The following is a 13819-nucleotide window of genomic DNA, read 5'->3' on the forward strand; positions in this document are numbered from 1 at the left end:
ATCAGGCTGCTCGCTACACCCAAAGAACGAACACTGGGAAACAAATGTGAACTATCTGCATTTTAGTTTTTCTTCCCGGGTTACTTTTACCTTCTGAATCCAATTCTCCCTATGCAACAAGAGAACTGTTCGGTTCTGCAAACATATATTGTATCTAGGATATACTGCAACATATCCAACATATAAAGGACTGCTTGCCATCTCGGGGAGGGGGTGGAGGGAGGGAGGGGGAAAAAAAATCGGAAAAGAAACGAGTGCAAGGAATAATGTTGTCATTATAAAGTAATCATTAAATAAAATTAAAAAAAAAAAAAAAAAAAAACAATCAGGCTGCTCACCCTGAGGGCTAAACAAGCCGAGTCCAGGGGCAGACATTTACCTCCCTTTTCTGTCCCAACAACACACACAACTTGGCCCAGACTTAGGTCCAGGGCTCCATTCAGAGGCTGAACCAGACAGTTTAAGAAGGGGCAAATGGTAGCGTCCAGAACCTTCTATCCTATCACGGGGTGGGGGTGGGGGTGGGGTCCTGGGGGCTTGTGGACAGCGGCTACACATCCATGCACTGGCTCTGCTCCAGAAGCAGCAGCAGGAGGAAGGGAAGGAATATAGCTCAATAAATGCCTGACTTTTTTTTTTTTTTTTTGGGGGGGGGGGAGGCAACTAAGTGAATTACCCAAGATCACACAACCAGTAAGTGTCTGCGGTTGAATTTGAACTCAGCTCCTCTTGACTGCAGGCCCGGTGCTCTGTCCCACTGCAGCTGCCCCTCTCTAAGGCCAAGGGACTACAGACATTGCTAGGGAGCCTGGGTTGCCAGCTCTGCCTCTGACACTACCCGACTCTGTATCATGATTTATCATCGATATTTAAGGGAGTCTCCGTTCCCTCGTCCTTAGTCTCAGTGGCCCAGCAGTGTCTCTCCGGGCTCTCTAACCCAAAGAGAGCACAAAGGGGGGTTAAGGGACCTGTATGTGCACAAATGTTTGGGGCAGCCCTTTGTGCAGCGGCCAGGAACTGGCTGCCCATCGGCTGGGGAACGGCCGAACGCGTTCTGGTCTATGAATGTCACGGAATACTACTGTTCGGTAAGAATGACGTCAGAGAGGCCCGGAGAGACTGACAGGAACTGATGCTGAGTGAAACGGGCAGGACCAGGAGACCATCGTCCGCGGAAACAAAAGGATTATGTGAAGATCAAATGTTATGATCTTGGCTCTTTTCCACACGGCGGTGATTCAAGGCGATTCCAAAAACTTGGAATGGAAAATGCCATTTGCACCCAGCGAGAGGGCCATGGAGACGGAACGGGCTCCCAGCACAGTGTTTTCACCGTTTTTTGTTTGGTTGCTTTTTCTATCTTGTAGTTTTCCCCTTTGGGGCCGGGCTTTCTTGTAGAACATGACAAATATGGAGTTCGCTCCTCCGCAGTGGGAAATCAGGATTCACCACCTTTTTTAATATGGAAATATGTTTAAAAGGACTGCATATATTTCACCTATATCAGATTGTTGTTTGGGGGAGGGGAGAGGTAAGGGAAGGAGGGAGAAAAATTTGGAACGCGAAGTTTTACAAAAATGAATGTTGAAAACTATGTTTCCATAAAATACCATCGAGGGGAAAAACAAAGAATCTAGGCTCCTAAAAAATTCCCCAAACACAAAAAACAAACTCAGTAGCTTCTAATGCTCTTTTCAGCTCCAGACCCTGAGCCCAGGCTCCATTCAGGCGGGTCACAAGCTTCCTGACCTCAGTGTCCTCATCTGTAACATGGAAGGAGGGTGGCTCTTGACGGCCTCCGAGTCTCCTTCCAGTCCTAGGCCCAGAATTCGGTATCGGAGGATCTGGTGGGAGCCCAGCTGTCCATCAGGGGACTTCACAAAGCCAGGAAACTCCTCAAGCTTAAGTTAGATCCAGGCCAGCTGACTGAACTTGGAATCCAACGAAAAGCGGCCTTCTCTCTCAGCCGTCAGGGATGCTGAAGGAACCTCTCGGAAAGCGTTGCCCACTTCAATAACCGGCCCCGATTCTCGGGGAGGTCTGACCTCGCCTGGGCCTGAGAGGGGCCATTTGTCTGGCCAAGGGTGCCCCCTAGTGGGAGCGCCGGTCACTCTGGTGTTGGGGCTGCGGGGCCTGGGGACCAGCTGATTTCCAGCTACAACAGTTTAGGCGTCCAGCTTTCCTATGTGTCGCTGCTTCGTTTGGTCCTAGTCCGTGGGGCCTCTCAGTGCCTCCCCCACCACACACTCCCCCCACCCACAAAATGGGGCGCTCCATCCGGGGTCCTAGCAGGGACCTTAAAGGCCGAGTGCGACCTCATTTCCCCGTGAGCTCGAGCCCGTTTTCTATCCTCTGCACCCAGAGTCACAACCCCACACGGAGCCTCCTAACTGAACGTGGGGGTCCTGATATATGTACTACCAAGAAATGACCTATGTCGTAAGCCCACGTGGCCGGAGAAACAGACGTTCTCAGACAAAAAGGGATCCCAAGAGGAAGCAGTTGAAGCAGCCCTGGTCTACACCATGTTGCCTTTTTTTTGAGGGGGGGAAGATTCAAAACTACAGGGAGAGATTCAGGGATAAAATGTTTATTGTACCAAGCTTTTAATCATACGCCCATCTACAGCAGATAAATATGATCCACAGAGAAGTAATGAATGGTTAGTAAGCTTAGTAATGGAAACCAAATTCTCCTTGCCCACGAGCCCTTTGCCACTGCACCACCTCCCTTTCCCGCCCCCCATCAGGTCCACGCAGTGGGACTCCATTATAAACAAGGCCCTTCTCTCATCCGAGGAGGACCCGGCTCCTGCTGCTGGAGGCCACGCGTGGGGCCCATCCCCGGTGGGCATCCCCAGTGACCCTCGTTAGCAGGCGCTGGCGTGGGTCCCAGCGGGTCGACAGATGGCTACAACCGGTGGGACCACAGCCAGAATCCCGAGGCTCTGCCCCTCTCCAGGATCTGTGGCTCTTGTATATGTTTAAGACTTAATAAGTGGACATTAGAGAGTGTGAGATCGGGGCCTGTCCAAAGAAAAAGCCATTCCAGTATAAAACCCAGAGTAAGAGACTTTTGCAGAGCGCCTCCCAGGCCCCCACAGTGGAGTCCCCCAGGAGACCCCCTGACCAGTGGACAGCCCTTTGGGATCCTAAAATGCCGCTTTTTGGTAAGAACGTACAAAGTTGTAAAAGGCTTCCCACCGGCCAAGTGGTTTGTAGTCAATTAAGAGACAAAGAGCACGAAACTGGGTCCACTTGGGGGAATTTCATGTGCTTTTCACAGGTGTCGTGTTTCTGATTCCAAAATGCCCAGTGATATGGGGGAGGGGGGGAAGGGAATTTTTAAAAACCCCATCAAACATTAATCTATAATCATTTTCAGCGATAGCAAAAATAAAGAGCTAATGTTTCTCAAAAGTGAGCAGGCCCTGGATGCTCTGAGACATTCACATGTTCCCTCACCATTTGTCAAATATTAGAGGGGGAGGGGGATGAAGGGACCGCGTCAGGCCCCCTGGCTGGGCCCGCTCCCATTCGAATCCCAGAAAGAGCAAAACCACAAGTGGGACATAATGTGCGCATTCGCCAGGCTGATCCTCCTGGGTTCCGTTGGCTTTTGAGTCATCGCAATGCATCCTAGGGGGTCTGGGGGAGATCTGAGCAGAGAATGGGGCCGTCACAGAGCGCGGTCTCTCACAGGGACCGAGGAGGAGGCAGGGGAGCCGGTTCCAGATGGCCCGAGCTCCCAGCAAGCCTTGGGAAAGGCAGCCAGGGTTACGCCGGACATGGGGCCGTCCCAACACGCACGGTGGCCATCGCCGGGCCCCAGGAGCACCCTCGGGCCTCACCTGCCTCCTCCCCATCCCTGGTGGGCAGAGTGACTGAGCTGGGAACGAGAAACGGAGAGACGGCCAAGGTCATCTTTCTTAGGCCTCCTGGACCTGCCACGGCCCGGTCGTCTGCAGAGTCCCGGTTCCTGGTGCCGGAGGCCCAAAGGTCGGGGCCTATCACCCAGACTTCTCCCACTTCAGTCTCGCTAAAAATCCCCCTGGGAGTTTTCACAGCTTTGCAGACACTCGCAGGACAGCTCGACTAGTGACTACAGTGGGGGGGGGGAGGGGAGTTGGGGAGGAGAGACTGGTTCTCCACCAAGCCTCCGAAGGTGGCAGTCCCGGACCCTTCCCTGGGGGGCCGGACGCGCACCCCCCGCGGTGGCTCGGCCTGGAGACCGCGAGGCGAGTGAGCCTTTTATTGGGAGGCCACACAGAGCTGGCCGGGCCTCGGGCCTGAGAGAGGCAAGTGGTTTTCTCAACGCTGCTCTGAAAACTCCAAGCCTGAGCCCCATCGCAGAGCAGCAGGGGGGAGGGCCCCGGGCCCCCAGCAGCCACGGCGCCGGTCGGAGCAGAAAGGCGTAGGTTAGCGCAAAGGCATGTAGAAATACAACAATGGAGGGGGCAGACCCTGATTAAAAACGTTCTTTAGAAAACCCCCGACAGTGTTAATAAAAAACGATGCTGGCTTTGTTATTAGACTGTAAGCTCCTCGGATCCAGGGGCCGTCTTCTGCCTTTGTCACTGCCGCCCCCTCCCTCCTTCCCGGTGCCTGGCACACAGTAGGTGCTTCATAAATGCTTCTTGATTGGACTTGACTGCACAAGGTAACATTCTCCTTATATATTTGGTGCATCGAACAGATAAATATTCTTCCTTTCCCTCCCACCACAGTAATGCTGGTTAACTGGTGTTTGTTGTTTTGTTAAACAAAAGGGCCCTCACCCCAAGACTGAATGTGAATGAGTTCGATTTGAAAACAAACAAGGAGAAAGAGTAAAGACAGCCCCACTCTCCCAAGCTACACCACAGGCTGATTCCAGAAGACGACCCCAAACCACAGGCGGGTCTGAGGGGCAGGCGCACACGCAGGACCCAGGAGCTGTGCAACATTCGCATGACGGCCTTCGTCCCGGCCAATGAAAGGAGTCGCAGAGCCTTCCAGCACCGGACCACCCCCAATCCCTCTCAATCTGGGCTAGAAAAGAATGGACTTGGAGAAATCCCCCGGCACTCCCGTCTGGAGCAGAATGTCAGGCAAGGAGCGTCCGGGATGAACCGCCATTGCCGCCCGAGCAGCGGCTCACCGGGAGGGACGGAGGCTGCCCGGCCGAGGCGGCGTGCTCCCCTTAGATGTGCTCGGGGTGGCTCTGCAGGCAGGCCAGCATCTCCTGGAGCGGGCGGCCTTCGTAGCAGATCTGGTAGACGGCTGTGAACAGGGGGAACCTGAGGGGAGAGAGGGGACGCTGTGAGACCAGCCCCGCCGTGAGACCGAACCCTCCGGCCAGGTGTCCAGCAGTTGCTGCTGACCCCTGCCCACGCCCTTTCTTGCCCTTCCCAAGTGCCGGGGCACGAAGGCTCCACCTCTGGCTCACCTGACAGGGTCTCAGACCTCTCCCCTCACATCGTTGGCCGCCATTGGCCATGATGGTCCCCGGTTCTGCCTCCCTTGCTCTGGGTCAGTTCTCCCAAGTCCCCAAGTGTCTCTGAATTCCTCCATCCCAACAATATCCCCCATTTCTTTTCTCCCCCACTGTTTATCCCCGGTCTCCGTGCTCGCGCTCCCCCATGCCTGGGAGGCTCCCCCTCCCTCCGGGACTCCTCCAGCCCTGCTCCTCTCCCTGCCCCACCCCCAGGCCCTGGTCAGTCAGTGCACAAGCAGGAAGTAAGGGCCTGTCACAGGCCAGGCGCCCCGGCCCCCGTGAACATCAAGGGACGACAGCGTGAAAGAGGGCGAGGGGAGAGCCAGCAGACCGAGCTCTGGGACTGGGGGGGGGAGGCCCCGGAGGTTCCCGTCTTTGCCTTTCCCTCCATCCTGGCATTTAGCACAGCGCCGGGCACCCGCCATTTATCTCAGGTAGAAAACAGGATGTCCACAGACCGACCCAGGCCACAAAGGGGAGCGAGGAGGAGACGCCTCCTCCCGGCTCTCTGCCGAGCTCAGGGGCGCCTGGGCCGGGGAGCCCAGAGACCAAACCTGGTTCACAAGGGCCAGAGGCCCCCGTGGGCACTGAAACCTAAGTCAGTGTCTTCTTAAAAGGATCAATCGCGGCTGTTTTAATTTCCTTTAAAAAGAGTAAGTTGGTGAGAGAACAAAGCGCTTACTCCTGGGCCACTCTCTGTAGGGGGTGAGGGGAAGCCAAGGCAAAACCGACTTCTTGAGGGAATCAAAGGGAGAGCCGGGAGGACACGGAGCCTCGGGCACCGTCGGGGAGCCAGGGCAGCGGCACGCCAGCCGTAGCAGAGGAAAGGCAGAGGTTCAAGTCAGGCCGATGCTCCCAGGAGAGAGCAGGGGCCCGGCTGCATTGGCGAAGGGAGCTTCCTCATGCCAGTCAATGCCAGCTTGCCGGAGGGCTCCTCAGCCCCCTCCCACTGCTGCCCCATCATTTTATTAAGGCCGTGTCTGACCGTACCCCCTTGGGCTCCAGCATGTTCAGGGCTTACCTGCTGTTTTTTGGATAAAAATACACGGTTTTCAGCCTGGCATTTGGGCAAAGATTCCCACAATCTGTTCCCAAACTAGTGGGGCTCAGAACAGAAGCCCGGCCCATTTGTTCTCAAGGTCAAGTGCTCCTATTTAGGTAAAAAGTTCGTGCTCTAGAGGAATAAAGCAGCAAACATGCTGCGCAGGGGTGGGGGTGGGGGGAACAGAGAGAGACAGAGAGAGAGGGAAAGAGCTTTTTTTCTGCTGGCTGTTTTTGGTCTTTGTATCTTACCTCCAAGACTATGCACAGCGCCAGATAAACAGCAGGTATTCAATAAATGCTTGCTGCCCGACATACAAAGTGCCAAGTAACATCCTAGCACCGGGGACCCTAAAGCTTCAGACAACACCCCCACGCTCCCCCTGCCCCCAGGGAGACAGAACGAGGCCAGTGGAATCCAAAGGCGTCACGGAGACACAGACCATCCCCTCAGCCTTCCCACAGCTCCCCCAAACCGGGAGCCCGAGGCGGGCTGGGCCCCAGCACGTGCCCGAGACTTACTTGTCCAGGAGTCCCTTCTGCTTGAGGATGCGATACACTTCTGCAGAAGTCTGAGGTCCCTGCAGCTTCTGGCCATTTAGCATGTCTTTCTCCAACTCCTCGATGGTCTTAAAAACGAAACCGTGACAGTCACTTGAGATGCCCTCAAGTCCCGGCTCGCCCCCGCCCCACCCCCCACCATGCCCCAGCTGCTGGGGTTCAGAAAGCGCTCGCCCAGGCTGCCTCCTCCCGGTCAGGGCTCCTTTGGGGACTCCTGGGAACAAGCCGAGAGCGGAGCAGCCCCCACCGCCCGCAAGCGGAGCAGCCCCCACTACCTTTCCGGTCTTGACAAACGCTTCGGCTATCCTCCGGTTGCGGCCCCCGTAGCACGTGGTGATCAGGTCGGCCACGCCGCAGCTCTCCAGGAAGGTGGCCGTGGACACCTGGCCCTTGCAAAAGATCTTGGCGAAGGCGATCATTTCCATGAGCCCCAGGCGGATGACGGCGGCCTTGGTGTTGTCCCCACAGCCGAGCCCATCACAGAAGCCGGCTCCCACCGCCACAATGTTCTGGGGAGGAGGAGAAAGTGCCCTGTTAAAAGGGGGGGGGCATAACAAATCCAAAGACTCAGCTTGACTAGCCAGGAGGCAGTCGGGGAGGGGGGGAGACCCGGGAAGGCTTCCTCTCCCAGGCACTGGAGTGTATGTAGGAGGAAGAAGGGGGGGGGAGGGCTCCAGGCAAAGGCAGCTGTGCACAAACACGGCCCATGGGCTGTCCCATGTCAGGAGAGGGGAGAGAAGGCCTGTTTGGCCCGGCTGCAGAGCTGGAAGAGGAAGAAGGGCTAAGCAGGCTGGAAGGGCCGGATGGGGCCTGCTTGGGAAGCCCTTTCAATGCTAAATAGTTTCTACTCCACCCTAAATGAAAGGGGGCTGGGTGAGACACTGCAAAGCGAGGGGCAAAATGGCTTCTAAAGTCCCTTCCAGCTGGAAATCTATGACTGTCCAATGTACAGGATTTCCAGGAAATTTGATGGTGCCAAAGAGGTCTCAGAAAGGGCCCGGATGGATAAAAGGAAGAAAGGAAGGGAGGAAAGAAAGGAAGGGAGGGAAGGAAAGAGGAAGAGAAGGAAGGAAGGAAGGAAAGAGGAAGAGAAGGAGAAAGGGAGAAAGGAACGAAGGAAATGTTCACCTGATGGTTAATTGAAGAAAACTGTTATATGACAGTGAGGAAATAAAATTCCTAAGCAGCTGGTACAGCATTAGGTCTGGAATCAGAAGACCTGAATTCAAATCCAGCCTCAGACACTTACTCCCTATGTAAGCCCTGGCAAGTTAACCTTACCTCTGTCTGCCCCATTTCCCTTAATTGTAAAATGGGGATAATAATTGAACCTACTTTGTAAAGGTTGTGATGAGCAATAAATAAAAGACTTATTTGTTCAAAGCACTAGCACGTAGCAGGGGCTATAAAAATGCTAAGTCTCTTCTTTCTGTGCTAGCTGTAAAAAGCGATATGACTGAAAGCGGGGGAAACTTCCATGTTTTTCCCGTGTTTTCCCAGTGCTGAGCACATAATAGGCACTTAATATTTCTCAACAGATTAGAAGGGATTCAGAGAAACATGGCGAGGCTCCTGTGACCTAATGCAGAGCCATATGGATCCAAGGAGGATCAGAAGGACAAGTTTCAATCAACATGGAAATGGAAATCCCGGTGAACGGCGGGCATCCTCACACTGCTCCAGCGACCATTCCCGGGCCTAGGGGCCACTTGATGAAACTCATTCCCTCCAATGTTGCAGAGGGAGGAGAGGGGACGTGCAGCAAACAGCAAATAGGAGAGTGGCTTAACGAGCGACGGAGGGGCTCAGGGAGCGGGTGGTAGAAGTGACCTCGTGGAGTCCACCCGCCTCATGCCCTGTGCAGCCACGGAACCCACGGTATTGAGTGGCAGAGCCAGGATCTGCACCCAGTTTCCTGCCTCCAGAGCCAGGGCCTTTTCTGCTCCCGTGTGTCTCCCCTCTGGCTGCTCACCCTCACTTTAAAGGGAACACCCGGCTCTGAGATGGCTCCTTCTATCAAATACATCTGGCAAAGGATGAACAAATCCACAGCCCGAGAAGCAGCCTGGCAGATGCCTCTGGCGTCCTCCCAGCTGTGAGAGTTCTCATTATCCGGACGGCAGCTAAATCTGTGGGTTTTGGACTAAAATGATCACTTTTCAGCAGGAAGCTGGACGCGGGGCCTCCCTCGTCTGCTGCAAGCCATGGGCTGATCAGCCCGACCCCAAGGTTTCCATGGTGACATCTGAACCCAAAGAGGGGAGAAAGAGGCCGGTGACCAAACCCTCTCAGCCTGGCACGTCACAGCAGGGTGAGGACATAGCTCCGGCGAGCGGATGCCCGTCAACCGGGGAGTGGCTGCGTAAGCTGCGGTGCACGGAAGTCATAGAATATTATGAACAGGCTGACTTTAGAAAGGCCTGGAAAGAGTTTCATGGAGTGATGCCGAGCAAAACAAGCAGAACCAGGGAAACTTTGTGCACAGCAACAGCGAGACTGCGATGATCAACTACAGCCGACTTGGTTCTTCTCAGCGGTTCAGTGATCCGAGGCAGTCCCCACAAACTTTGGATGGAAAACACCGTCAGCATCCACAGAGAGTACTATGGAGACTGAATGTAAGCCAACACTTGCTATGTTCACTCCTTTCTTTTTCTTCTGTTTTTTTCTAGTAATTTCCCCCTTTTGTTGTGATTTTTCTCTCCCAACATGGTTCATGTAGAAATAGGTAAATAGTAATGTACCAAAAGTGTTGTTTTATGTTTTACCGTTGGGGAACGGCTGAACAAACTGTGGTATATGAATGAATATTATTGTTCTGTAAGAAGTTACCAGCAGGATGATGCCTGGGGAGACTGACAGGAACTGACGCTGAGAGAAGTGAGCAGGACCAGGAGATCACTGTACACGGCAACAACAAGATTATACAATAATCAGCTCTGATGGACATGGCTCTCTTCACCAATGAGGTGATTCAGGCCAGTTCCAATGGTCTTGTGATGGAGAGAGCCGTCTGCACCCAGAGACTGTGGGAACTGAGTGTGAACCACAATAAAAAATTCCCCCCCTCCCCCTTGTTGATCCGATGTTTCTTGTGCAGCAGGATAAATGTGGAAATACATGGGCAAGAACTGCACATGTTTAACATGTATTGGATGCTCTAGAGGACGAGGTGGGGGGGAGGAGGGAAAAAATCTGGAACACAAGGTTTTACAAGGGTCAATGTTGAAGATTATGTATGTGTTTTGAAAATAAAAATCTTTTTTAAAAAAACAACACAACATTGCTAAGAATGTTGAAAAAAGCACCAAGGACATTGTTACTTAACATAACCCTCCAGTTACATCATGGGCATCATGGGACGGGAAAGACCACAAAGTGATAAAAGCTAAGTTCAAACTCCTCCTCCCTCCCCCAAAAAAGTTGTTTTATGTGTAACTAGAGGAAATAAAAATGGAAAAAGAGTTATCTCATTCTCTTGAGACCAGTACCAGTCAACTGCTACCCAACACGGTGGCACCTTCCCCATAACTACTTCCTCCCTACGACCCTGAGCCCGAGGGCCCTCCGGGGGAGCCCCCTCTCTCGCGGCCCCCTCGGGCCGGGACTTCGCCAGGCCCCCGCCCCAGACACCGCTCACCAGCCGCATTTCAAAACGGGCCTTGGAGTCTCCGGGCAACACTGAGCACTCGGGCCCTCGCCCGCAGCAGTGGCGCCCCCTGCTGTCCAGCGGCCATCACCTTGATGACGTGCCATCAGACGGACATTTAAAAGGGGCCAACAAAGTCCCGCAGCCTGGGCCGCCCTGCGGGGGTGGGGGGAAGGGAGGCGCGGGAGACCCCCGACCCGAGAGGGGGGAGGCTGGCCGGGGGCCAGAGGCTGGAAGGAGCGCCAAGCAGACCCTCCCATTTGCACAGGGGAGGATGCGGGCCCTTCTGCCGCTCCAGCCGGGAACTGGCGCTTCCACCCCCAGGGCTCTCCCCTTGCCCCCTTCCCCCTCCCCACTGAGGCGGAGTTCCCACTTCTTGGAAGATCAGAGACAGGAAGGACTTCAGGGCAAGTTTGGCAAAGTGAAAGCGGGCGAGGCCCCGCCCACCACCGTCCCACGTGTCCTTTGTTTTGCTTGACTCTCCTCTGCAGGAGGACTTCTATCCTGGGGACAGGGCGAGTCACTGGGAAGTGATCGTGGTGCCCAAGACCCAAAAACCCAACACTTTGCCCAGAAGACCCCCTTCCCGACAAGGGCCGTCACTGCCGGACCTCGTTCCCCTGACCCAGTTACATCCTATTTAAAGCCCCTCCCTCACTTGGCCGGCGCCCCCGACACCCTTCGGTTCCTCCTCTCTCCTCTCAGACTTGGGGTCGGCAGCGGCTCAGCGGCCCCCGTGCGTGGGAGGGCCCGAGCACAAGCAGAGGCGGCGAGGAAAGGGACCGAGCGCTGGGGCTTCTGGCGTCCCTCTCGTGGTTCATTGTGGGAGGGACTCACCGGGCCCCGCCCCCACCCCCCCTGAGAGTCAGGCCCCCACCGCTCCGGGCCCCCGGCAGCCACGAGGCCTCTGGCGCTATCCCGGCGTTATCCCCGCGAGCTCCCGTCCCCGCGCGCTCCCGTTCCCCGCGCGCTCGCTGCGCCAGAGCGTCTGCCCCGGAGCCGCCCCAGGGCCCTCACCTTGAGCGCCCCGCACAGCTCCACGGTGTCGGCGTCGGCCACCACGGTGATGCGGAAGTTCGGGGTCTGCAGGAGCTCCTTGAAGAGAAGCCCGTGCTCCATGACCTTGCTGCCTGTTGGCCGAGGGACAGAGAAGGAAACATGAGCCGCCCGTGTCTCATTAACAGTCTGTACAGTCCCCAGGGACCCAGAGTCGGCTTCCAGGCAGCTACAGATACTGGCCAGCAGGGGGCGCTGAGGGCGGGAGCAAGTCACAAAATGGCAGAGAAGGGAAGGGGGGCGGGACAGCGAGGGGGGTGAGAGGGGGGCGAGCCGGAGACCGAGGGGCCGGCCTTCTCCCCATCCCTGCCGTGGGTGCGGGGGACCGTGTGCACGTGGGTGAGAGCGCACACGCGCCTGCAGGACACACAGGGCACCTGCACCCGGCCCCCGGCTGCCACACTCCCTCCCCGGCGCTCAGGCGCCATCACTCCCACGGCCTCAGGGCGGCCCATCAGTGAGCCTCGGGCTGGCACCTCGCCCCCTCCCACACTGGCCGGCTCCCTGGTCCCGCACACAGGAGGTGCTTAATAAATGCTTACTGATGGACTCGAAATCTCTCCCCTTTTCCGAGCCCCAGAACCACAATTAGAACAAAGCCGACCCTGCGCCTGCAGAGGGGGTGACATCTCCCCATCTGAACATCCCCATCGCAGAGTCTAATCAAAGGCGCAGCTCAGTGTCCTGGCCTGTGAAATGGGTATCAGACGGTCCCATTTGCCTGCCCGACCTATTGGGACACTGTCTCTAAAGCCCATTCCGTAGACACAAGCTCTTCTTCTCCTGGCATTAGGGGGAGGCCCCACTCAGAAGCCTGGCCCCCTGGAGGGTCGGGGGGCGCCCGACTCCGGTCCCACCATCATACCGGGTTCGCCATCACCAGGCTCCGGAGGCGCCGAGACAAACGCCAACAACGCACTGACTCGGCTTAGGTTCCACTGGGCATAAAAGCGCCTCCAGAGCAATAACGGAACCCCTTCTGGAGAACCTCGCAGGCTCCAGATGTCCCAGGGAAGGGTCTCCAGGTCTCACAGCAGCGTTCTAGGTCCGGATCCCGCCTCTGAACCCAGAAGGCCAGGAGGGCAGAACCAGCAGGGCTGGAGAGGGGGGAGGGAGATGGGGAATTCCAGACTGGCAGCAAGGGCAGGAGCCTCAGCCCAGGCAGGTCGGCCTCTGACCGAGCAGGGACCTTCCAGGGGGAGCAGGGGAGGCCCCTAGGGCACCGTGGGCGGGAGGAAGGAGAGCAGGAAGCCTGGCTGGCGCCCATCAAAGCCGGGTGCCCCAGGCCATTTCATCCTAATCATTACCCGGGGACAGGTTACCCCGGTTTCTGAGGCCAGGGAACTGCTAACAAGGAGAGGCCTTGGTGAGGGGGAGGGCCACTTGCCCTTACCCCCGACTCCTGTAGCTGGCTGCGGCCTGGAGGCTGGAGAAGGGGTTGAGTTTCCTGGGAGGGCTGGGTTCCCTGAAATCTTTTAGCCTCTTTGGGAGGTTGGGCTGGTGCTGATGAGCTGGGGCCGTGGAGCGGGCCCCCAGCTGTCTCCAGAGCCGCGCAGGACCTGCCCCCAAGGCACAAAGGGGTCTCCCTGGGAGCTCCCGGGGCAGTGGAGTCCTGGGTCTGCTCCCTCAGGCCACCAAAATAAAAGCCCCGGCTCCGGAGCAGCCCTCACATGTCCCAAGGCAGGCCAGGCCAGTGCTGCCGAGAAGGCCCCTTGTCCCCAACCCCGCAGATCCATGCAGGTGGGCCGGGCCCGAGACCACCCCCTCCCAGGAAGGTCATTACCGGCCCTTCCCTGACGGAGCTCAGCTCCTGACCTTATGAGGATACGAGCAGAAAGAACATGACTTTCAAGTCTCTTGAAAACACTAGACAACCCAGGGAGGTCTGGGAGGATCATAAAGTTACAGCTTTGTTGGGTCCAACCTCTTCATTTTACAGATGAGGAAACTGAGGTCCAGAGAGGTTGGGTCACAAAACCAACACCCACGGCCGAGTCTTCCTGCCCAGGGCTCCGGGGCCTCCTCCCCAGCCTGCTT

At 56.3% G+C, this 13819-nt stretch overlaps 1 protein-coding gene across 1 annotated transcript in view; it reads right to left on the reverse strand.

The window, feature by feature from the left end:
• Positions 1 to 2574: 2574 nt before the first annotated feature.
• The window catches only part of GPD1L (glycerol-3-phosphate dehydrogenase 1 like), a 32036-nt gene continuing 20791 nt past the window's right edge, over positions 2575 to 13819 (reverse strand). Inside the window, exons 5-8 of the mRNA XM_051963576.1 lie at positions 11744 to 11856; positions 7353 to 7586; positions 7039 to 7145; positions 2575 to 5278 (exon numbers count right to left, since the gene is read on the reverse strand). Of these exons, the coding sequence (XP_051819536.1) occupies positions 5182 to 5278; positions 7039 to 7145; positions 7353 to 7586; positions 11744 to 11856 (551 nt within the window). The 3' untranslated portion in view covers positions 2575 to 5181. The remainder of the gene's footprint in view (positions 5279 to 7038; positions 7146 to 7352; positions 7587 to 11743; positions 11857 to 13819) is intronic.

The sequence above is a fragment of the Antechinus flavipes genome, chromosome 5, assembly GCF_016432865.1.
Source record: "Antechinus flavipes isolate AdamAnt ecotype Samford, QLD, Australia chromosome 5, AdamAnt_v2, whole genome shotgun sequence".
Classification (NCBI taxonomy): domain Eukaryota; kingdom Metazoa; phylum Chordata; class Mammalia; order Dasyuromorphia; family Dasyuridae; genus Antechinus; species Antechinus flavipes.